General features: G+C 59.8%; 1 protein-coding gene across 1 annotated transcript; it reads right to left on the bottom strand.

Annotated features, from left to right (window-relative positions):
* Nucleotides 1–1,558: 1,558 nt before the first annotated feature.
* On the bottom strand, nt 1,559–20,840 carry GRK2 (G protein-coupled receptor kinase 2). The gene is made up of 21 exons (XM_063092910.1): nt 20,661–20,840; nt 10,452–10,528; nt 8,414–8,487; nt 8,137–8,238; nt 7,942–8,016; nt 7,724–7,785; nt 6,919–6,970; nt 6,601–6,692; nt 6,218–6,317; nt 6,059–6,137; nt 5,843–5,973; nt 5,431–5,525; nt 5,251–5,358; nt 4,973–5,039; nt 4,566–4,666; nt 4,006–4,072; nt 3,830–3,925; nt 3,416–3,578; nt 3,112–3,248; nt 2,916–3,029; nt 1,559–2,829 (listed from the first exon to the last, which is right to left on the bottom strand). The coding sequence occupies exons 1-21, from the start codon at nt 20,771–20,773 to the stop codon at nt 2,665–2,667; spliced, it is 2,070 nt and encodes a 689-aa protein (XP_062948980.1). The 5' UTR covers nt 20,774–20,840; the 3' UTR covers nt 1,559–2,664.
* Nucleotides 20,841–22,734: the final 1,894 nt, after the last annotated feature.

The raw sequence follows: 22,734 nt of genomic DNA, 5'->3' as shown, positions 1-22,734 counted from the left end.
TTCCCCAAGTCCTCTTCAAACCCAAATCTAATGGGACTTCCTCAGGCCCAGACTCTGCCTGTCTCTGCAGTCTTGAACACACCTCCCCAACAGCTCTTAATTCTGTGTCAGTGCCTCTCAACCATTTTCTAGGGCCCTTTCTCTCCCCTCCTGACCCCCAAAGTGGCCTTCTCTTTGGCTGAGAGGCTGTCTGTTCCCACTGTTACCCTGATGCCACCTCCAGGCCCACATTTCAGCTCCCCCCAGGACATCTCTGTGCCCAGGTGTCCCATGCTATCCCATCAGTGTGTCTCAAACCAAGTCTAGCCACTTTACCCTCTTCCCTTCAGTCCAGCTCTGCTCCTGGCTGTGCTGCCTCTGTGAATAGTACCACGGACTTCCCCACGGGCCATCGTGGACCCCCACCTCTCTCATCCCCAAGTCCAGCCCTTTCCTGCTAGGCCATGTTCTTCCCATCTGGCCTCTTTCCAGCTCTTCCTCCACCACCAGTGCCATTAGGACATCCCTTCCCTGGACAGAAGCAGTAGCCCCAAGCTATCTCCCTGCCTCCTCTCGTCCGCTCCCCTCCATACATCCTGCACACAGCCACTCGTTTTAGAGCCAGCTCTCATCACCCCAGCCCCGTTCAGAGGCTTCAAGGTCTCCATGGAGCCTAGTAAAGTTCAGACTTCACGTCCATTCATATCTCCATTCTGCAGCCACCAAGTGCACAGGAAGCTCTGCTAGGTTAAGCCTGGCGTTCAGGGCCTCCTAGGCATGGTTCCTTCCCACAATGGTCCAGCCAACCTGAGCCTCTCATGAGTGCCTGGTGCTTCCCTGAATCAGTGATGTCCTCCTCACCCCCTACCCCCATGCTGGAGGCCCAGCTCAAAGGCTGTTTCCTCCAAGACTCTTTAGCTTCCCTACCACCGGCCTGCCTTCTCTGCCTACCATGTTGTGCTTTGGCCCTGGGCCTCAGCCTTGCCGGGCAGAGCCTGTGTGGAGTGGGCAGCAGCACATGTCTACTCAGTCACCCACAGGAGCCTGTAGGGCAGGGGGGTGGGGACAAGGAAGTTGACCAGAAGCCTCTGGGTAGATGAGAGGCCTGATGTTGGGGTACCCCTCAAGCCTCAGGGAACCCTATTGAGGGCTGCACAGCAAGGCCAGAGGGGAGGCCAAAGCCAGAGAGGGACAAGGGCCCAGAGAGGGCAGAGATGCTTCGTTGTAACTGTCCTGGGGGGGGTGTGTCAGGATGGTGCCTGGTATGCAGGAGTGCTCACAAGGCTGAGATGGCCCCAGTCAGTCTCAGCTGACACCAAGCACGGAACTGTTGGCACCTCTGCCTGCTTACCTGGGCAGTGGGCGGAAGACTACTTCCCCTCCCAGGGAGGAGGTGGGGAATGGGCACTGGAGGAGATGAGCCAGCTGGCGGGGTGGGAGAGGGAGAGTGGGAGTCCCTGCCCCCGGATGCCTGCCATGGTGGTGGAGGGGTCCTGGTGACCCTCCCTCCTCAGGCCCCAGCCTGGAGGAGTCTGGGAAGCATTCACCAGGCACAGAAAGAGTCTGAAACAGCCAAGGAGTCAGGCACCATTTTTTATAAAAACGCATAGTCTCATTTTCCACTCTTTAAAATCACATTCAAAAATCGGCAAAGAAATGCCCCGGGGAGTGAGTAGACGGGAGGGGAGGGTGCTCCGACCCAGCCCCAGGGAGAGAGGGCGCGACACCACACACGGCAGCGTGGCTGGCACAAGGGGACATGCTGACAGGACATGGGCTATGGCGCTGGACAAGCAGAGGCACACTGACAAACTGGGTGCAGGACAGGCTGGCCCCAGCCGGCACCCTCTCGCTGTGCTGCCCACCTGCCCAGGCCAGCCCCCTGTGGTCCTGGGCAGATGAGGCCTCACCCAGCCCAGGCTCGGGGGAGCTGGGGGCCAGGCTAGGCCGGTGTGGCCCAATCCACAGTTGCCTCTGCGGTCCCTGAGCCCAGGTGCTTGGGGTGGAAGAGGGGGGTTGCAGGGAGGGCAGCAGCCCACTGCCAGTGCCATCCTCCTGGCCGAGCCCCACAGCATCCTGGGAAGGTGGGAATGGAGGCAGCAGGGACCCACGGGCTTTTCCTGAACAAGCGCACAGGGACCCAAGTCACCGTGGGAGGCCTCAGGGGCCGGGGAGACAATGGGCCCTTTCCTCTGGCCAATAGCAAGAGGGCAGGACAGTGCAGGGCTCCATCCCTTTGCCGCAGGAGGGCTGCAGTGGGAAAATTCAAGTAGTGTCCCCATGCTGCATCCTCCCCTAGGATGGGGGACGCTGGGCCACCTGTTGTGCCCATGGGCAAAGAGCAGAGCCCACAAGCCTGAGGTGGCCCAGCTCATGTGGCATCATCCCCCAGGGAAGGGGTGGGAGGGCTGCTGGGGGCTGCTGCTCTGCCCACAGGAAGACACTGGGAACAGGTGGTCCCAGGGGGTCAGGGTGGAGGGCGCTGGACAGTGGCTAGGGTGGTGGCAGCAGGAGCCAAGGCAAGCAGGCCCCTCCTGGGGGGCTGGGCCAGGCTGGGGCCACAGGAAATCACAATAATTACAAAATAAAACCTTTTCCGCTTGGCGGGAAAACAAATAATAAAAATTCGACAAAATAAATTAGAGGTTTATAAAAGGCGGTGGCGGCGGCGGTGGCGCGGCGGGGTCAGAGGCCGTTGGCACTGCCGCGCTGGACCAGGGGCACCTTGCTCAGCTCGGCCACAGGAGAGCGGGGCTTGTTCTTCATCTTGGGCACCCGCTGCACCAGCTGCTGGGCCTCGCGGTAGGCGTCGCGCAGCTCCTTCTTCCACTGCACCAGCTCGGGGTCGCTCTGCACATGCCCAGGCTGCTCAGCGGCCGCCGTGTCCCCGCCGCCACCCCCGCGTCCCCCGCATCCGCCCTGCGTCCCCCACTCACATCGCACTGCAGGACGAACTGCTTCCCGCCGCGGATCCTGAGCAGCAGGCACTTGCGCTCCTTGATGTGCGTCTCCTCCACCGACTGGATCTCCTCCATGGTCAGGAGGCTCTGCTGCAGGGCGGGCGCAGGGGTGAGGGTGGGCCCAGCCCCCCGTGGCCGGCTCCCCGCCCTGGCACCAGCACCTGCTCCTTACCGGGGCCTCGCCCTCACCCCGCCACTCGAGCCGGTTGGGGAACAGGTAGAAGTACCGCCGCTGCCACTGGGTTAGGAAGGGGTTGCCCATCTTGGACATGTAGCCGTGCATGATGCAGTCCTTGCCCAGGGCGTAGTCTGGTGCAGACAGGAGAGGAGCAGACTCAGCCCGGCCCGGCCTGGGTTTAAATCACGCTCTGGCCACTTTCTGGCTGTGACCTCAGGCCCAGTCCTCAAACTCGAGCCTGTTTCTCATTTCTAAAGCGGACAGTGGGCCTGGTGCCCGGCAGCCAGCGAGCCCTCACCTTCCTCGTGGCCCAGCTGCTTGTTTTTGGCTTTCTTGCGGGCCTCCAGCCGGTCTGTCTCAGTGTTAATGGTGTCGAAGACGGTCTCTGCCACCTCCTGCTGCCACCGCTCCGAGATGGTGAGGGGGAAGTTGCGGTAGAGCTCCTGGTCGCTGTCCAGTAACTTCACAAGGTGGAGGGGGTGGGGACACATGGAGGACAGAAGGTGCCAAGACATCCATCAGCCACTGCCTGCCCATACCCAGGGCTCTGGGGCAGGAATGATCTGGTCCGACCTCCAGGGAAGTGTGGGAGGAGCTGAGGCCCACCAGCTGACAGGGCTGGCACACAGTCTCGGGGAGGCAAAGAAGGGGCAAGGCTCCCACCCAGGCCAGGCTCAGGGCTTGGGTGTGAGAGGCTGGCGAGGCCTGGTACCTTGATTCCTTTTGTGTCTTCCTCATCAAAGGAGCCAATGTCGAAGGCATCAGCTGCATTCACCTCCCCACGTGGGGGGATCAGCGGGGGAGGGTACTGCAACAGAATAGGGGTCATGGGCATTGGTGGGGGAGGGCTGCAGGACGCCCTCCCCAGCCCCTGCCACAGGCTACTACCTTCTGCAAGAAGACCATCTGCCAGTCCAGGGAGCGGAAGAAGGGGCTCTCCTTTACCTCCTGGGCCCTATGGAGAGATGTCTGTCACTGGGGATTGGCACCACTCTGAGTCGGAGGCTAAGTCTGGGCCACGGAGTCAGGTGAGCCAGGCTCAACCCCTGATTCAGCCACTTTCTGGCTCTGTAACCCTGGGCCAGTTCCTTAAACTTGAGCCTGTCTCCTCTTCCGTAAAACGAGAGAGCAGTAGTTCCCATGCCAGTTTTATTATGGTAAATCTTGTAACACCGTGCACAGCACTTAGTAAATGTTCAATAAACATAAAAAGCTGTTGTCATCATCATCGTCACCACCTTTGTCAAAAGGGGCCCTCTGGAAGCTGGTCCCTAGCTGGCTCCAGCAGCATTATCCCAGGTGGTCCCTCCACCCTGAGAACATTGGAGGGAACTGGCTACACGTGAACCCCTCAAAGGAGGCTGGGACCAGGGAGGGGCTCTAGGTGATGGGACACGGCCAGAGGCCCAGACACGCAGCGTGCCCAAATAGCCACGCAGGCTACTCACCCACGGCCCAGGCAGCCCAATCTCCGGTTGACATCCCTCTGCAGGAGGCCCTCCAGCAGGGAGCGGAGTTCAGGGGAGAAGGAGTCGGGCAGCTCCACGGCCTTTGGAGGAGAAGGACGTTGGCAGAGGGCGAGGAAGAGCCCTTGGCCCCCTCACTGCTCCAAGGTGAGGGGTCCAGATGCCCAGCAGAGGGAGAGACAGGGCCCCACTTTCTAACTCGTCCCCCCAGCAGACATGTGTACTCTGACAATGTAGGGAGGGTGAGAGGACTGGGTCACAGAGGCTGAAGTGGGGATCAGTGGCCTGAGATCTCTGCTGGTTGGTGAGAACCAAGAATCCATGACCCTGGAACCCGTCAGATACCCCAGCCCCACTGTGGCCCTGCATCAAGATCCTTCTTCACTCACCATTGTCAATGTCATGCGGTCGATCTCATGCTTGTCTTTGGTCTTGTGCTGCCGAAAGGGGCTGTGCCTGGGCAAGAGAGGCCAAAGACCAGGATCAAAGGACAGGGATGGGGAAACTGAGGCAGACTGTGTGAATGAGCCTTGTCCAAAGCCAGAGATGATGCCATCCCTAATACCCAGGCAGCCGTGGGCTCCCCTCTCCCAGCTTCCTCCCTGGATTGGGGAGGAGCAGCTTCTCTCGGCCCTGTCCCACCTGCCCACCTGGGATGGCCACTCACCCCCGCAGCAGCTTGAAGAGCATGCAGCCCAGGGAGAACCAGTCGGCACTGCTGTCGTAGGCCACTCCCTTCTGCAGGACCTCAGGGGCCATGTACCCGTGGGTGCCCCTGTGGGAGCAAGGAGGCCATGAGTGGAGTAGCGGAGGGAGGGGGAAGGGAGAGTGGCAGCTGAGCACTCACACGCTGGCATGGGGCTTCTTCTTGGAGAAGTCACAGGCCAGGCCCAGGTCTGAGATCCGCACGTGGCCATGCTCGTCCAGAAGGATGTTGGCGGGCTGTGGAGGAAGCCCAGTGAGCTGTTGCTGGGCAGCTCAGGATGGGGCCTGGCCAGGCAAGAGGCCAGACGGGTCCCTGCCTTCCCTTGAGAGGATTGTGGGTATTCAGGGACCAGGCCCCAGCTGGGATCTTCTCTTCCTCTCCCCAATCAAAACCTGAACCCAGAAAGTGGCTCAGGTGAGAGGGACGGGGGGGTGAAGCAAAAAGAGCTGGCCTTGTCCCAGGAATGCCACTTCCCTGGGCCTGGGGCCCTCCCTGAGAGTGAGAGGAGGGAGAGGAAGCCATGCCTGAGGGTGGCAGGGCAGGGGAGCCTCACCTTCAGGTCCCGGTAGACGACAAAGCGGCTGTGCATGTGCTCCAGGCCCAGGATGATCTCGGCCGCGTAGAAGCGCATGTCAGCCTCGGAGAAGACCCCGTGCTGGGACAGGTGGTAGTGCAGGTCCCCGCCTGAGGGAGGCAGCCCCGTGGAGTGGCACTCAGGCTCCTGCCCTGCCCTGGCCCTGTCCACCCTGAGGCCAGGCCCCACACTCACCATTCATGAGATCAAGGATGAAGCTGAGCTTGTCCGGCGTGTGGAACGCGTAGGACATGCAGACAATGAAGGGACAGTCCTAGGAGGGGAGGGGCGGTCAGCAGGGGCAGCCACGGTTCTGGAGCCAAAGGCTGCTCTGGTGGCCCCGGCCCCGCTCACCCCGGTGCTGACGAGGGAGAGCATGATGCGCTCGTTGAGGGCCAGGGTCTCCCCCTGCTTCATCTTGATGCGCTTCTTGTCCAGACATTTCATGGCGTACCTGTGGCGGTGCGGGGACGGAGGCCACCGGTCAGTGCCCACCTGCAGGGCAGGGCCCCAGACCAGATGCAGGACAAGTGTGTGACAGGAGAGAGTGTGGGCAGGTTGGGCTCTGAGGAGCCTGCAGCAGGGGTAACAGCACAAACAAGAAGAGAGGGCGGAAGACAGCGGCACAGAGGGGACAACGTGGGGCACTGAGCCCCTGGCAGCTCCTCCCCTGGATGCCCATGCCTGGAGTCACCCTGGGGCCCTCCGTCCCTCCAGCTGAGCAGGTGCTCACTCACATCTTGCCCGTGTCAGCCTTCCGGCACCCGTAGACCTCACCGAAGCCCCCACGCCCGATGATGCGATGCACACTGAAGTCGTTCATGGTCAGCTGCAGGTGGCAACAGCTGCGTCACTGCAAGCTGCCAGGGCCTCCCATGCCATACGTGTACCTGCCTCTAGCCTCCCCTGCTGGAATCCCAGCACTGACCCCCAAAGCCCCACCTGCGGGCTAAAGGACAGACTTCGCTGACCTCCCCGCCCCGGCCAAGCCCCAGCCCAGCTCCCCGGGACGAGCAGCAGGGAGCGCAGCCCTCCCCGCCTTCAGTCCCACTCACATGGATGTTGAGCTCCACGTTCTTCCACTGGCAAAATCGTGTGAACTTGTCGCTGTAAGAGAACAATCTCAGGCTCAGGCGAGCCTCAGAAACTGGTCAAGGGAGACACGGAAACACCCCGAGCCTTAGCAGGAACCATATGTTCCCTCTGGGGTGTCAGCTCGCCTGCCTGTGCTCTGGAGCCCTGGCCCTCACACCCAACCCCGGGAGCCTGCTGGGACCAGACAAGTAGAGAGACAGAGGTCTTCCCTGCAGCCCAGACTTCCTCTACCATGTCGTGGACAAGTGCGCCTCCGTCCCTGCCTGCATTCTTCCAGCCACACAGAGCCCACTCCCTGCGAAGCTGCCTGCTCTGTGGCTGGGTAGCTGTGACCTTCAGAAAGCCGCTCCTTGTATCAGGCCGAAACCTGCCTACCACTCCCACCTACCTGGCCGACTGGCTGCAAGGGCCACGGGGTCAGTGTGCTCTCCCTGCCTGCCCCTATTGCCACCCTGAGGCTCTTCAGGCCAGGGGGCCCAGCAAGGTGCTAGACAGTCCAGGGGATGGAAAGATGCACAGGTGGCCCCCAGCTCCCCAAAGAATCACCTGGGACAGGTTTTGAGATGCCTGGTGCTGAGAAGAGCAAGGCAGGAGAGGATGACCGGGAGCCTGTCTGACCTCTCAAGACTCCCTGCAAGGGAGCCATTGGGGGGCCCAGTCACCTGGCTGGTCAGAGCCCAAAGCAGCTGGCTTCTGTCCTCCCTACCATCCTTCTCTGAGTGGCCTCCATCCCCCTTCCTCTTCCACACCAGCCCCTACACTCACCTCTCGATGAATTTCTGAAACACATCCCCTCGGAGGTTCTGGCAAATCTCTTCGATGTATGGCTAAGGGGGGAAGCTGAAAGTTGGTGACTGAGCCCCTGGGGACCGTGGCTGCTCAGGCCCTGCCCCCAGCTGACCAGGCTCCTTGACCTGAGCTGTCTGAAGGTAAGCCTGGCTGGGCAGGGGCCAGGGGGCAGCGGGAATAAGCCCAGCACGCACCTGGAAGAGATCTGGAGGCACCTGCTTCTTCACCAGGTGGCCCTGGACGTGCTCGGTAGCACTCTTTGAGAAGGGCTGGGGAAGACAGAGGTGGCTGTGAATTCTCTGCAGGGTCCTTTCTTCCCTTCCCAATCCCCGGGTCACTAGAGGCCAGCATGCGGTCCAGACTAAGGATGCACGGGCAGGGACACTCACATGTGAGCAGGCAAGCAGCTCCTTCATGATGTACAAGTCGAAGATCTCCCGGCTGCGGGCCATGCGCTCCTCCTCAGTCTCCAGCTTCTCATACTTCTTGATCTGCAGGACAGGACGCCCACAAGTGATCTGTGGCCCAGAAGGCCCAGGGCACCACCAAGGGGCATCTTGTGCATCCAGGGGAAGCTTCCTGCACCTCCTCCCATCTCTAGCAGAGCAGGGCCTGGGCTCGCTTGGCCCCTGCCAGCCTGCCCAGCTGGGCAGGGTCCTGCCTCACCTCCTCGTAGAACTCCACCAAGGGCTTGGCCTCCTCCAGGTGGTGCAGGCAGAAGTCCCGGAAGAGCAGGAACCCTGAAAGCAACCATGACAGGCCCCACTGAACCCACCTCCTCTCACAGGCCTTCCCACCATCACGGACGCTGTGGGTTTGGGGCTCCCTGGGCAGGACCAGCCAAGGAAGCAAGCAGAGGTGGTCTTAGCCACAGGCAGGGGCTGGGCAGGGCAGCCACAAGGTTGCTGCCAACCGGAAGATCTTGGATTCCAGGTCAGGCCCTTGGGTTTCTACCCCCTTTCCAGAATCTGCTTCCTCATATGGTGGCTGGGAAAGTGACAGGCACCATGGTGAGGCAGAGTGGGGCTGTCTCTGGTGTCAGGGAGCCCTGGGTTGGCACCAGGCCCCCCTCCCCCACTATAGTCTGGGACCCTACAACTCCTCCGTGAGGCCGACACCACCTGCCAGGGCAGTCTGTGCAGGTGCAAGAGATCACCCCCTGGATGCCCTGACCACCCAGGCCAGGTAAGGCTGCAGCAGGCGACAGGTGTGGAGGCCAAGGGAGCGCTGAAGGAGGGCCACACCCCTCTCAGACCTTGCTCCTTTCCCAGACCTTGCTCCCCACTTCATCATCTGGCTGGTTCTCAACAGACAGGGAGGGTGGGCCCAGCCGGTGAAACTGAGGCTCGGGGAGACCTGTCAGACACGTGGTATGTGGCAGAGGCATGAGAACTCAGGGCTCCTCTACCTAATGGCAGCTCCCTGGGAAAGATGGGCCAGAGGGTAGGACCTCAGTGCAGGAGGCATGGAAGGGTGATGGGCCACAGGGGAACAGAAGAGGTAAGGTGGGCTACGGGTAGGGCTCTCAGGAGACCCTGGGCAGGATGTCCTCACCCTTCCCAGGGACCAGGGGCCTGAGGCCTGGCCCCCGAGCTGTTGCCAGAGGACAAAGTAGAGCTAAGGGCAGCCCCGCTTGCCCCTAGTGCCTCCAGTCTGCCGTGGGTGAGTGGGCTTGGGTGGGTAGCTTCCCACACCTCTTCAGGGGCACTGCCTTGGTGTCATCATGCCCTTCACTGCCTGGGCACCTCTGCCAAAGCTTGTAGCTATCATCTGTGGTAAGGACAGCCTGGCCTTTTCAATATAGTGCCTTTGAGTAACTCGTGAACAGGGCTTCATGCTGGGTTAAAGCGCTCTCACTGACATCACTTCATCAGACCTGACAGTCCTAGGCACTGGGGCTCATGATCCCATTTCCCAGATGAGGACGTCATCAGGTTCAGAGAGGTGAAGCGACTTGCTCAAGGTCACAAACCTAGGCCCCAGACTGTGTGCTGTGACACTGACTCCCCAAGGCTGACCTCTGATGCCAGATCCTGCCAGGCCTGGCCGGGCCACTCCTAGTTCAGAGCTGAGATCCTGTTTTCCGGAAGGCCAAATCAGCTGTGCATGGCTGGAGCGTGCTGCCTAGAGACTGCCCCAAGCCTGCCCTCTGGGCCAGGTCCGTGGGGTAGACCGCATGATGCTTCTAAGACAACAGGCACCCGGCACCAGGAGGAGGGAGAACGGAGGGGCCGGGGCCAAAGCAGGTTGCTCACAAAGAAGGGCCCGTGGGGCGGGCCAACCGCGGCTTGGAGGCGCCACAGGAAGGGCCCCGCCTCTTCCTGTCAGTTCTACCAACAGCCCAGAGCAGCTGTGGCCTGGCCAAGGGGAAGCTGCAACTCTCAAAAACAAAAACCCCAAAGGAGGAACTTCCCTGGAGGCCCTAGAAGGCCGCTGGGCCCCCACCCCCACCACACGGCTTCCTGGGCTGACAGCCAGGGGCTGGGAGGCACCAGGGGTCACAGCCTGACCCAGAGCAGCCCCTATGGCCACCTGGGGGGCTTGCTGGCTGCCCTGCCCTGAGTGGATGGGAGGCCAAACCTTCTGGGAGAGGGGAACACAGCCTGGCTGCCTGGGCTGGGGGCAGGAAGTCAACCTCGGGGTCTTTCAGCCCCCACGCCTCAGGCCTGGGCAGCTGGACATGTCCTTAGGCTACTGTACTCACCCAGCTTCTGGGAGAAGATCTTCTCAAAGGTCACCTCACCCCGGTCCTCCAGGTACTTCTGCATGACACTGCGGATGCTGTGCAACAGGGAGGGGGCGCAGTGAGCAGGAGCCCCTGGAGCCCGATGGGGCTGCAGGCCTATCCCTGCTACCCTGCTTCCCCGCAGGCCCAGCAGCAGACCCAGCAGTGGTCACCGGGTCAGGCCTACTCACTTATCCTAACCACATGTCACACCAGAGGGGCCCAAGGAAGCCTGTGCCTGCCCACCAAGGCTCTGTCCCCAATTGCTAGGGTGGCCAGCAGTTGGCGTCCTACGCAGAAGCCCACCGCCTGCAGAAGTTTGGTCCCAGCACTGCCATGTGCTGGCTTTGGGAACTTGACCAAACTGTAAAAGCCAGGCCTGGTCCATCAGCAGATGAACAGATAAGCAAACAACGTCCATCCACACGATGGCACACTGCTCGGCCACAGAAAGGAATGAAGCCTCGAAAACATTACAGTCAGTGGAAGAAGAAAGTCACAAAAGACCACGCATTGTTGAATTCCACTCATGAGAAATGTCCAGAACAGGCAAATCTACAGAGACAGAAAGCAGATTCCTGGTTGCCAGGGGCTAAGAGGAAGGGAAGGAAGTGACTGCCAGTGAGTATGGGGTTTCCTTTGGGGGCGATGGAGAGGTTCTGGAATTAGATAGGGGTGAGGGTTGCACAACATAGTGAATGTACTAAAAACCACTGAATTGTACACGTTAAAGTGATCTGAACCCTTGTCCTTGATGTTATAACTGCATGCCCTAACCAACTGAGTTAACTAGCCAGCCCATATCTCAATTATAACAATAGTTTAAAAAGTAAATAATAAAAGCCTCAGTTCCCATGTCCCCCATACTTGGCTAAAAAACATGACTCCTGCCCTGGGTTGCTTGGTAGGACCATAAGGGAGGACTGGCCATTGTGATGCCTGAAGCCCACCCCCAACACTGACCACTAACTGGAAGAGCCACACTGGGCCACACTCCACGCCTCGGGTGCCTCTTGCTGTTCCCTACCCTCTCTCCAGGGACACTTTCAGCCCCGCCCTGCTAGCCTGTACCGACAGGCCCTCTCTGGCCTGAGTCCTGGGGTAATACTTGGCTGCTCAAGCCAAGGGCACATGCAGGGCTGGGCCACACAGGGCTGTCACACCTGAGCCCAGGACATGTGGGGCCACCAAGAGGCCTCCGTTGGAGAGACTCTGGCTTGTAAGGACTCAAATCCACCAATCGGGGCTCTGTGCAGGGCATAGCCCATGCCTCTGTGTAACCTGGTCCCTGCCCCTTGGAGCCAGCAAGAGGCTGGCCTGCCTTCTCACCCAGGCTGCTGTCACTGAGCCCTGCTGCACATCCCCTACACACCAGGCACCATGCAGGTCACATGAACCCTGCCTCCGCCCTCCAGGGCACTGGCTCTGGGTGTGTGCTATCAGCATGTGTGAAAGCCTCACATGGACCCCACTTGGTGCCAGGAGACTCAGGCAGTGGGGAATCCTCTGGGTGTCAGGAGATGCCGTGTGGAGAAGGCAGACCTCCACAAGCTCCTGAAATGCAAACGGGACGTCGACAGGTGGTGAAGCCCAGGGCAGGTGGGTGGACGTGGGACCAGGCAGGGGATTGCCCCCCAGGAAAGAGCAAGAGGCCAGCAGGGCAGGGAGGAGGGCACAGTGGAGGACACAGCAGGAGGGCAGGTCACATGGGAGGGCAGGCTGTGGATGCAGGGGAGGGGACTTCAGAGCCAGGAAGTGGCCAGAGAGCAGCTCTTGGGAGGCTCAGTCCAGGGAGCGAGTAGAACGACTCCACGGGGGTCATGGGGAGGAAGCCCAGGCAATGCCAACATGCAGCCAGGGAGTGGGGGAGAAGCAGGTGGGCAGGAGAAAGCTCAGGCTGTCAGGTGGAAGTAGAGGTGTTCACAAGGCGGGCCCGGCAAGGGTTTCCAGGCTTTGGGCCCAGGGGTCTGGAAAAACTGTGGCTCCAGGCAGGGCTGGTGTGGCCTGAGGACCCTGCCCAGCCTCTAGTCTTGGAAGCGAGGGCTTCTGCCTGTTTCCATTCGCCACTGTCCTTCCAAGAAGGTCTGGGGTGGAACCCCAGGTGCTGGTCCTCCCAGGACCTTGCTTATGCTGGGGCTTCCTCGGGAAAGCCACGCAGGCAGCCGTCAGCACAATCCTGAGCCTGACCCCCGTGCCTGCTCCCCATCCTCAGAGGCTGGAAGGTGCTGTGACCTCCTCCCAAAGCTGTCTCCGGCAGGAACTAGGGTGCTGATGACAAGGACAGGCCTTGGCGACTCTGTTCCCATCCTGTGATTCCTTTGGCACAGACTCTGCCCGGCCAGGAAAAGAAGAGCTGTCAGCCCAGACCCAGAATCCTGGAGACCCCAGACACCCCCATGCTGCCACTTTAGAGCCGGTTCCCTCCAGGAAAGAGAGGACACTCTCCTCAAACTGGCAGGGGCCCCCAGGTTGGGACGTGCCACTCATCCACGCTGGCATACGCTCCTGTCCTGGGGCCACACAACGGCTCAAATCCACTGGCCACCATCAAAGACAAGTTTCCTGGCCTTGTGGGACTCACAGGGACACAGGAGATGGAGGACAGAAAGCAAGTCTCACAGAGCGCTCCACACACAGCAGGAGCGCGGTAAAAATCTGTGACCCTGAGAAAGACACAGGCCTTCCCTTCGGGGCCTGTACACTGGAGAGTCCCAGGAGGCCCTCAGGCACCTTCTGCCTCAAGCTCTCAAGGCTTCAGCAGGGTCCCACCAGGGGTCCAGAGAGAAGAGGGTGGAGACAGGGAAGTGGAGCCGGGAACCTGCAAGACCAGCTGCCTGACCTCACCTGCCAGGTGGGCAGGGAAGGCGGGGCCTTCACCACCCTGGTGGTCGGCCCTGGGTGCTCTGATTCTGCACCCAATTCTCATGTTTGGGGACATTTTGGTCCACAAAAGGAGACGAGAAAAAGCAATAGAGGAAAAAATAACACAAAATGTCAATTTTCCGTGGCGGCGGAGGGTCAGATAGGCATGGTCGGGTGCTGCTCAGGTGGAACAGACAGACAGACAGAGCAGATGACAGGCAAAGTAACTCCAGCCCATGGGGAGTAACCCCCCCCAGGAGCTAGGCATGGCCCTGGGAATGGGGGCCAAGGGGCTTCACTGGGAAGCCCTCCTGAGCCCAACTTGCTTCCTGGGAACTGGCAAAACTGGTGCCAGCTTGGCAGAGGGAATGTCCACCCCGGACCCAGGGGACAGCAGTACCACTTGCCACCATGTGACTCAGCGCAGCTAATGACTGGACACGCAGAAGTCTCCAGCTGGGAAGAGTGCTGGCTGAGATACCCTGCCTGTGCCAGCCAGGGAACCTGCCGGGCAGGGACTTCTTCCTTCCCAGAGACTCTGCTTGTTGACCCAGGCCCGGGGACAGCAAGAAGCAGGACCCCGGGCTCTAAGGCTGTCCCTGCCCTTGGAAGCCACGCCTGGGGATGGCCACAGCATTCTTCCCAGCCCACAGCACTTCACTTTCTTCCTTAAAAAGAAAAAAATGTTTTTTAAATAAAATAAACCTCCCCCCCCAAAGAAAACCCAAAGACAAGGTCAGGCCTGAGCAGAGTCCTTGAATGGAAGGCCCCCAAAGTGGCATTTTTAGGGTTTCCTGTCTATCCCCACAGGGCTGGTGGCCAAGGGAGCTGGCAGGTCAGAAAAACATGTCACTGGAGGAAGCTCCTGCCAGGGTGGCAAGCACAGGCTGGCATGGGAGGTGGGGGCGGGCTCCAGGGCTGGGTCACCTTTGTCTCCAACACCTGCTCCCTGATACTGGTGGAGTCTGGGGTGGCAATGAGCCCAGGATGGCGTACCTGCCCCCCACCCAGGTCAGCAACTCTGACATCCATGGATAAGTTGCTCCCAAGATCTACTGTGGATTGTCAAGAGAACCAAGTGCCTGAGCATTCTCAGACAGAATGACCTCGAGGTCCCCAATCCCTTTGGGGAAGGGCCTCGGAACCTCCTTTGCTCTGGCAGCTGGATGGGCGCCCAGGCCTGTTCCAAACGGCTCTCCCCACCTCCCCTCTGGGAAGCCAGGCCAAGGCACAGACTTTAAATGTCCACTTTCCCCATTTGTACAATGAGGATGGAAAAAATGCTGCATTGCCATTGCCACGCCAGCCATTTAAAAAGCCTGAGGGGACACAGAAGGGGAACACTCCTAAGGTGCCAGGTTCACTGGGTGGTTGTCAGCTCACGTCCCACCTCCTGGACCACCACCCAGCACCCCACAGCTTGCTAACTGCCTGAGCTGCTCCTTCTAGAATGTGATCATATGCCGACTGGGCATATTTGGGTCTCTGCTCCATACCTGCCGCATCCTGTGGCCAGGCAGCCTCCTGACTGGCTGGGCACCAGCCGAGGCATGCGGGCTGGCCGCAGCTCCACATGCTCACAAACCAGCCTCGTGCACTCTGTCGCTCCACCTGAGCACCCAGCGGGTAAGGGCCCGACACCTGCCCACCAGAGTATGGAGGGCACCTTGGCACAGGGGAGAGAGATGTGTGGGCCCCAAGCCCCGGCACCCCATCAGCTAGGGCTGCTCTGAGCAGCAGGCCCAGGCTGACACTGGGGGACAGGACACTTCCAGTGTGGTGGGCAGCTGAGAACAGCAGGGAGTGGGGAGGGCTGAGGGGCAGACCCTCCGGAAACTTCCATTACCAGGAGGTTCAGAAGAAAAGCAAGGTCCCACGCACTGTGGCGCTGTGGCCTGGTGCGCTGCCTGGGCTCCCCCCTCAGGTGGCTCCCCTCAGGGTCAGAGGCAAACACCATCATTTTGATGGTGAGAAAACCAAGGCTAGAGGAAGCCGGCTGGGCAACTTGCCCAGAGGCCCTCAGTGAGTTATTGGCAAAGAAGGCGTCCAAATCCTCCCTGAGAACTGGCCTCCCACCAGAGCACCCTTGCGCCCCCCAACCTGTGTGCAAGAGCTGCATGCAGGGTCTCAGAGGACCCCGACACGTGTCCAGCCTCCACCCCGTTTGTGTTCCCTCTGCCCCCGCCAGGGGCTGCAGGAAGCAGACAACATCCCTCTTGGGAGCCTGTCAGGCTGGAAGCCACAGTTGCTGTGCCCCCTGTGTGACAGTGATGCTGAAACCCAGGCATCCCAGGATGGTGCGAGCTGGTGCGGTGGCTACAGGCCTGGCAGGTCTGGTGCAACCGCGCTTGGGGAGGTGACGGTTCACAAACCAGCAAGGCAGGGCCCGTGGCTGCAGCTGAGTTTTTCCCCTGTGGCATTTCCAGGAAACCTGGCACTGAGGTGGCAGAGGTACGAGGAAGTCTCCTCTGGGGCTTCTTATAAATATTTATCAATGACTCTCTCTGTGGCTGACGATGTCCTCAGAGTTCAAAGACGGGGCCACATACCAAATGGGAAAGACCAACCCAAACCAGCAAATGTGCAGCAGGCCCCAGGCAGGGGAAAGAAAATGCCAGCCAGCCCTGCATACACGAGCCCACCTCCAGGCTTACAGCAGCCCAGACTCTTGATCATCACAGCGGCCACAAAGCAGCTCCACTGTGGGGACGCACCGGAAGAGGCGCTTTGGCTGCCTTGTCAAATGTCATGGCTCCTTCACGAATGTGACGTGAGGGCTCACAGCCTGCAACTCACTGCCGGCGCAGACTGCAACCTACCATCAAGTCAGGATGCACCCAGAACAAACTTCCAGAAGTCCTTGCCCTACAGTTCCCAGGAGGTGCTGTCCCCCACTCCAATCCCAGAGTTTCCACTGTCAGAGAACTGCCCTACTCAGAAAACAGAGCTGCTAACACATTAACACCAGAAACCCGCTTCTGCCATTATAGATACTAGCCTTTGCAGTAAGTGGCGATGCAGAGAAGGAATGCTATTATTTTAGGAAAAAGCTGCCGGGCTGGCTGGTTAGCGCAGTTGGTAGAGCACAGTGCTGTAACACCAAGGTCAAGGGTTTGGATCCCCATACCAGCCAGCTGCCAAAAAAAATAAATAAATAAAATAAAGCTGCAGCCAGATACCTCATTTTTAACATCTCATTTGAAGCAGATCAGAAATAACTTGAATGTAACTCTGTCTAGGGGGGAAATAACCCATTGGGAGCCAGTGGCAAGTGGGGAAGGGACCCAGGAAGAAAGGGCAGATATGACGAAGGCTGTGTGTGCCTCAAAGACTATCAGGAGCTCTGGGATCCTGCTGTTTGTTCCCAGGAGGAGAACGATATCCTGGAAGCATTAGCCACTCACATGCAGCCAGAACCCACCCCACCGCTGCTGAGCGCTCAGCCCCTCTGCAAAGCCGACCCGGGCACGGGGAGGAACGCTGGCTGCGGAGCGTGCCTGCACCTGACGTCACCGGGAATTTACTACTAGGAATTGATTGTGCATTAATAGGACACATCACTCCAGGTTGACAGAGCCCAGATTTCCCTGCACGGATTCAAGCTGTAATGCTCACGCTCCCTTCAAATCCATTTACAGAGGGAACTGCGGGCAGGCAAGCAACCTAAGGGCAAATACGTGGAGCCCCATCCTCTGGAAAGGAGAGCAGACGGGAAAGCCATCCCAGAGACCAATTCCTGGGGAACAGCAGTGTCTTCAAAGGCCCAGAGGGAGTGAATGCTGAAAAAATAATCTTGTTTTCAGAGGCAGGAGCGAGGAGAATGCTGCTACTGGAGTGGAAAGTTCTGGGTAAGGGATAAAGACTGGAAACAGCAGGGCCTCTTCTGGTGATGAAGAAGCAGAGGGAGGAAGAAGGGAGAAAGCCTTCCCCTGCACCCCTTCCCCCAACAGGTCGAGGGCAGGAAGTCCTGGCTGCAAAGAGTTAACAGGAATGAAGAAGCAGCAGAGGAAGAGTGGCAAGGTCTGGGGAGACAGGGAAGCCAGAAAGGGGCAGGAAGGAGGAAATTCGTGGTGGGGGAGGGACCAGGAAATAGCCAAGAAAATGGGAGGCTGCAAGAGGCACCCAGCTCTGGCAATCTGCTGCTGGGGCTGCCACTGTCACTGGGGAGAGCAAGGGCACCTCCTGGGACCGCCCAGGCAGGGCTTCTCAGCCAGGAGCCCAGAGATTAATTACATGAGGCCTCAGTGGTCATATTAAGCAAATGATGATAATTACAAGACTGCAGCCAGCCGCTGCTGGGAAAGGGAGACAGCGGTTCCTTCAGGGTGAGGCCCAGACCACAGACCCTGCAAGCTAAAGAGGCGCTGAGAGGTCATCAGCGAGGGAGCAGCTCCCTCATTTTCTACCAAGGTAGAAACTGAAGCAGGTCCAGCTAGGATAGGGGACCTGTCTGGGTCCCGTGTAAGCTGGCATTGCAGAGGGATGAGAAGCCTGGTCTCCTGTCTCCCAGCTATACAACGCTGCCTCCTTCTACAAGAAGGTTGGGAATGGGTCTGTTTCCTCGGATTCTGTAGGGTGACAGAAGGGAGGCCCCTGTGCCAACTCAAAGTGGCACTATGCCCAACCACTCCCATTCTCAGCCCAGGGAAGTCAGGACTGTGATGCCAGCCCCAGCTCCTGGCCAAGCCACAACCCGGGCACCAGTCAGAGAGAGGCTGCCAGATGGACCACCCCAAGGTGGGAACAGCTCCTAGTTGCACCTTGTCATGGGGACAAACCACAGCCTCTCTCCCTGAGCCTGACCTTGTGGGTGGGGGGGAAGACCGGACCCTTTATCTGATGGAACCCCTGGCACAGAGCTGCCCCCTCTACGCACTAGCTTTGCCAGAGCAGCTCAGTTCTCTGTCCCAGTCAAGGGGACGGGGCTGGGCCTTGTGAACTGTCACAGCTAATGGTGCTTCCAGGCCACTGCTCCAGAACCATGGCTCTCCAGACAAGGGGTGCCGGCCAGCCCCTTCCACAAAATGTGGACCAGGGTGGGGGTGTGGGATGGAGGAGATGAAGAGCTGGGAAGAGCACCAGCCTGGGGGTCAAGAGACCCGAGTTCCAATCCAGTGCTCCTCTGTAACCAGGCCAAATCTCCTCCCCTCTCTGAGCCTCAGTGGCTTCAACTGTTAAACGGGGAAAATACCATCTGCTGGGCCTGCTTCCCACAGTCGAAAAGGATAAAACAGAGTCAAAAGCACTTTGCAAACTGGGAAGTGCCGGGCCAATGTAAGATCCAGTCATAACTACCCTCAAGGGCAGGAGGCATCTGACCACTGGTGTGCAGAGCCTAAAGCAAAAGGTGCCTGCTCTGCAGTGCAGGAGGTGGGGCCCTCTTGTCCATTTCCCAGATGTGGGCAACTTGCCCTGTGTCATGCTGCTGATGTGAACCTGCATGGAAACCTGTGCTGCCTGTCCATCACCTGCTGTCCCCCTAAGACTCACAGCCTGCCTCGTTTCTGCTTAGGACTAGATGAGACGTCACCCAGTCCTGGTATTGCTTGAGCAACTACTACATTCAAGGCATGGCCCTCCCCACTTCACAGGTTGGTTTTTGGATCGAGTGAGATGACAGGTGTCAAAATAAATAATAAGTTACTATAATTTCCACCATTGTTCCTATTATCACCACCATCACTAGCCCTGATTCTCAGGTTTCTAACACCTGCAGAGCCAACCCAAGGAGAGGCCCCATCAGGAGCAATGCATTCTGGGAGAGGTTACCCAAACACAGAGGGTTCCAGAAAAGGCCGCGCCTCATGCTTTGCAGAACTCCAACCTGCAGGAGGGTCTCGAGGCTGCTGCAACCAAGGACAGCCATATCAAGCCCTAGAGGTTAACTCCCCCATTTCCTTCCTTGTGGCTTTGTCATTGCTGAACTCATTTCTGTTCTAACTGTCACTGCTCCCTGGACAGTCCCCAGATGACAGTCAGTCTGGTTCTTGTTTTGAGAAATCTGATTGCAAATGTCTTAGAAAAAAAGGGCCCTAACGGCCTTTTCAAAACGCAGACCAATTTTCCTCTCTCAGGCCTGTTTTCAGTCAATCCGAAACCCCATGAGCAGGGCACGGAGGAGGGGGCCGACGTGGCACCCCCGGCAGCTTCAGGCCAGGCTGAGACAGCTGTGGCTCTGCTTCGAAAACAGGACGCCGTAGTCACAGCCCTGACTTCATGCCATCCACATTTATTTCACAGATGAGAAAACCGAGGCCCAGAAACGGGAAGGGACTTGCCCAGAGTCACATGATAAGACTGTGGCTGTGAGCACAGGCCTCTCGGGCATGCGTGAGGAGTTGCTAGGGCTGGCCTCACCACACAACACCAGGAATCGTGGTGCGCACATGTGCTCTCCCTGATGCAGGACCTCCGGGTCCCCGCTCAGGCCAGAGTAGTGGAAACAGGTAGAACTAGAAGCCGGAAGCCCTGATCTGGTGGCCAGCCGCCACCCTGGATTACCTGTGTGACGCCAGGCAGGACACTCACTTCTATGGCTGTAGCTTCCCCACCTGTTCCATGCGGACAAAACCACACCTGTCCTACCACCCCTTAGGTTTCCGTGATGTTTAGCCAATGGGAAAACAACTCTCCCAGCCATAAAACGCTGGGCAAGCCACAGCCAGCGTTCATATCCTGTGTACTTCTGCACCTATGTCCTGAACAGTTTAAACTTTGATACCGGGTGTAGTGGTGATAGCAGCTGTCTAACAGAGAGGTGGCAGCTGTGGCCTGGCTGCTACAGGTGTGCCCGGATGTCCCATGGTCAATGGCACCCACGGGGCATGGTATGCAGGCCCCAGAGGAGAAATGCCAGGCGGGTGTTGCCCCCGCCCCAGCGCAGCCCGCGGGGACGGTGCACCCACCACACCACGGTCCTCACCGCCACACGACCACGAAAGCATCTCGAACCCAAGCCCAGGAAAGCGACCCCACCAGGGGCTGGGACGTGTTGGGACGACTCGTCGTCCCCCCACCCCTCATAAAGTGTAGACCGGAGGGGAGAGAGTTGGGAGCCGTGGAAGGCCCAAGGGGGTTGCGGGCAGCAGGGACAGGGAGGGCTGGGGGACGCAGCCAGGCAAGGTAGCGGTGGCAGGCGGAGGGGAGGGGACCCCACGGGGAAGGAGGAGGGGGTGCGCCGGCCCCGGAGGGAGAAGGCAGGAGCCGGGGGCTGACGGCGACCGAGGGGCCCGGCGGGTGCGGGAAAGGACAGGAGGCAGAGCGGGCCGGGGGCTGCGCGGGTCCGGGCGCCGGTGGGGCCGCGCGCACAGGGCCGGGGCCCCTCACCTGGGCTCGGGCAGCAGGATCTTCTTGCTGGCGCGCGCGGCCGGCGTGGCCTTGCTCTTCTCCATGGCCATCAGGTAGCTCACGTCGGCCAGCACCGCCTCCAGGTCCGCCATCTTGGCGGCGGCGGCGCTGCCTCCTCCCGCCGCGGCCGCTGCCGCTCCCGCTCGCTGCTCGGCGCGCTCGGCCCGGCCCGGCCGCGGTCGCTCGGCCTCGGGCGCCGCCGCCGCCCGCTGGCCCCGCTCGGCGCCCGCGGCTCCGCTCGCCGCCGCTCACAGGCGGCGCCGCCCCATGGCGCCGGCTCGGGCCCGGCCCCGGCTCGCGCTCCGCTCCCGCCGGGACTGCAGTCGGGGCGCCGCCGCCGCCGCCGCCGCCCGCCCGCGCCCCGGAGCCGCCGCCGCCTCCGGCCCCGCCTGCCGCGCACAGCGCCAGCGAGCCCGCGAGGGGCCGAGCCGGGCGGGCGGCGCGGGCGGGCGGCGGCGCCCCCTGGAGGCCGCGCGAGGCGGGCCCGAGCCTGACCCCGGGCGGGCGGCCACCGCCACCCCGAGCCTGACCCCCCCGGGCCCTCGCCCTCAGACCCTGGCCGTGAGCTGGCTCTCGATCCTGGACCCCGCCCGAACCGGGACCTGATCCACCACAGGGACCCGGGACCGAAGACCTCCCTAGACTCGGACCGTGACCACAACCGCGGATCACACTTCTGGATCCTGGCTCCACAGTCAGGCTGCGTGCGGCCCTGAGCCCAGACGTGGATCACAACCAGGACCCTGGACACCGACCAAGACCCCACACTCAGGCTTCGGCACACGATCTTGGGACTTGGATCTCAGAGCCTGGCTCTAACCCCTGACTCCCTGACCTTGGACGCAGTCCATGACCAGACAACACCAGACCTGGATAATAATTCTGACTCGACTAACCCCAGATCTGTATTACGATCCTGACCCCAGACCCCCAACAGGACCCCAGATCCAGATTTTGGACCATGCTCTCGAGTCCATCCTGGTTACTGACCCCAGCCTTGATTCTAACCCCAGACCCAGACTACTGCCATGACCCTGAATCCTGGATTTTGGGCCAGCACCCAGACTTGGACTTGGACCACCAAATCCAGACCAGGATTGTAGACTTTGGATATGGACTCAGGACCAGGACATCCCACCTGAGACACAGACTGGACCCAGAACCCTTAACAGGTCACCCAGAAACTGGGACCTGACGAGTGCAGCCAGACTCTGGGCTTACTCCAGCCCCTGTCTCCACCCCTCCTGCTCCAAACTCAATCCTGGCCCCAGGACTCCCACTCAGGATCAAGTACCCTGCATCCAACCCCAGCCCTACTGACGGGCTTTTAGACCTAGTGCCTGGCCAGCACACTGTGCTCACCTTCCTTCTCTGCACCCCATCCCATCCAGAGGCTCATTCATGATGACTCCGCAATGTGGCGTCAAGCCTCTCCCAGCCCAGGATGGCACAGCAGTTTCAGCACTGCCTGGCAAGGCAAACCTACCCTGCTGAGAACCCACCCAGAGAGGGGAAAGCCAAGTGTCTCACCCCATCTCAACACGCCCCTCTCTAGAGCCCCTCTCTGCTTTCCTTTTTTTTAAAAAAAGATGACCGGATGACCGGTAAGGGGATCTTAACCCTTGACTTGGTGTTAGCACCACGCTCTCCCAAGTGAGCTAACCGGCCATCCCTATACAGGGATCCGAACCCGTGGCCTTGGTGTTATCAGCACCACACTCTCCCAAGTGAGCCATGGGCCGGCCCTTCCCTCTCTGCTTTCCAAGGTTACAGGACCCTCTTCTCAGCCTTGGACATGCAGATCTCAATCCTTATGCCAGTTTATGGGCCAGCAGTCAGGACCCTTTTGCAGAGCATCTCTGAGCACTTTTAAGCTACCTTCTCGGGTCAGCCCCAGAAGAGCCGGGAACCAGAGCACGCCAGAGATGATGAAGTCCCCTTTAGGGGGTGACACCACACTACCACCCAGATACCCGAGTCAGAACTCCAGGCTTCTTTTCCTTGACTCCTTCCTCTTCCTCTCCCCCTTCCCTAATCTATCACTACACCCTCC

The sequence above is a fragment of the Cynocephalus volans genome, chromosome 4 (genome assembly GCF_027409185.1).
Source record: "Cynocephalus volans isolate mCynVol1 chromosome 4, mCynVol1.pri, whole genome shotgun sequence".
In the NCBI taxonomy this organism is placed as follows: domain Eukaryota; kingdom Metazoa; phylum Chordata; class Mammalia; order Dermoptera; family Cynocephalidae; genus Cynocephalus; species Cynocephalus volans.
This window is presented reverse-complemented; position numbering and strand designations above follow the sequence as displayed.

What these genes read in the sequence shown, in the direction of transcription:
- GRK2 (XM_063092910.1), bottom strand. Translation starts at nt 20,773, where the DNA reads ATGGCGGACCTGGAGGCGGTGCTGGCCGACGTGAGCTACCTGATGGCC. An exon ending in TCTCCCTCGTCAGCACCGGG is followed by an intron (nt 6,138 to 6,217) that starts GTGAGCGGGGCC and finishes CTCCCCTCCTAG; the next exon opens with GACTGTCCCTTCATTGTCTG. An exon ending in AAGACACAAAAGGAATCAAG is followed by an intron (nt 3,579 to 3,829) that starts GTACCAGGCCTC and finishes CACCTTGTGAAG; the next exon opens with TTACTGGACAGCGACCAGGA.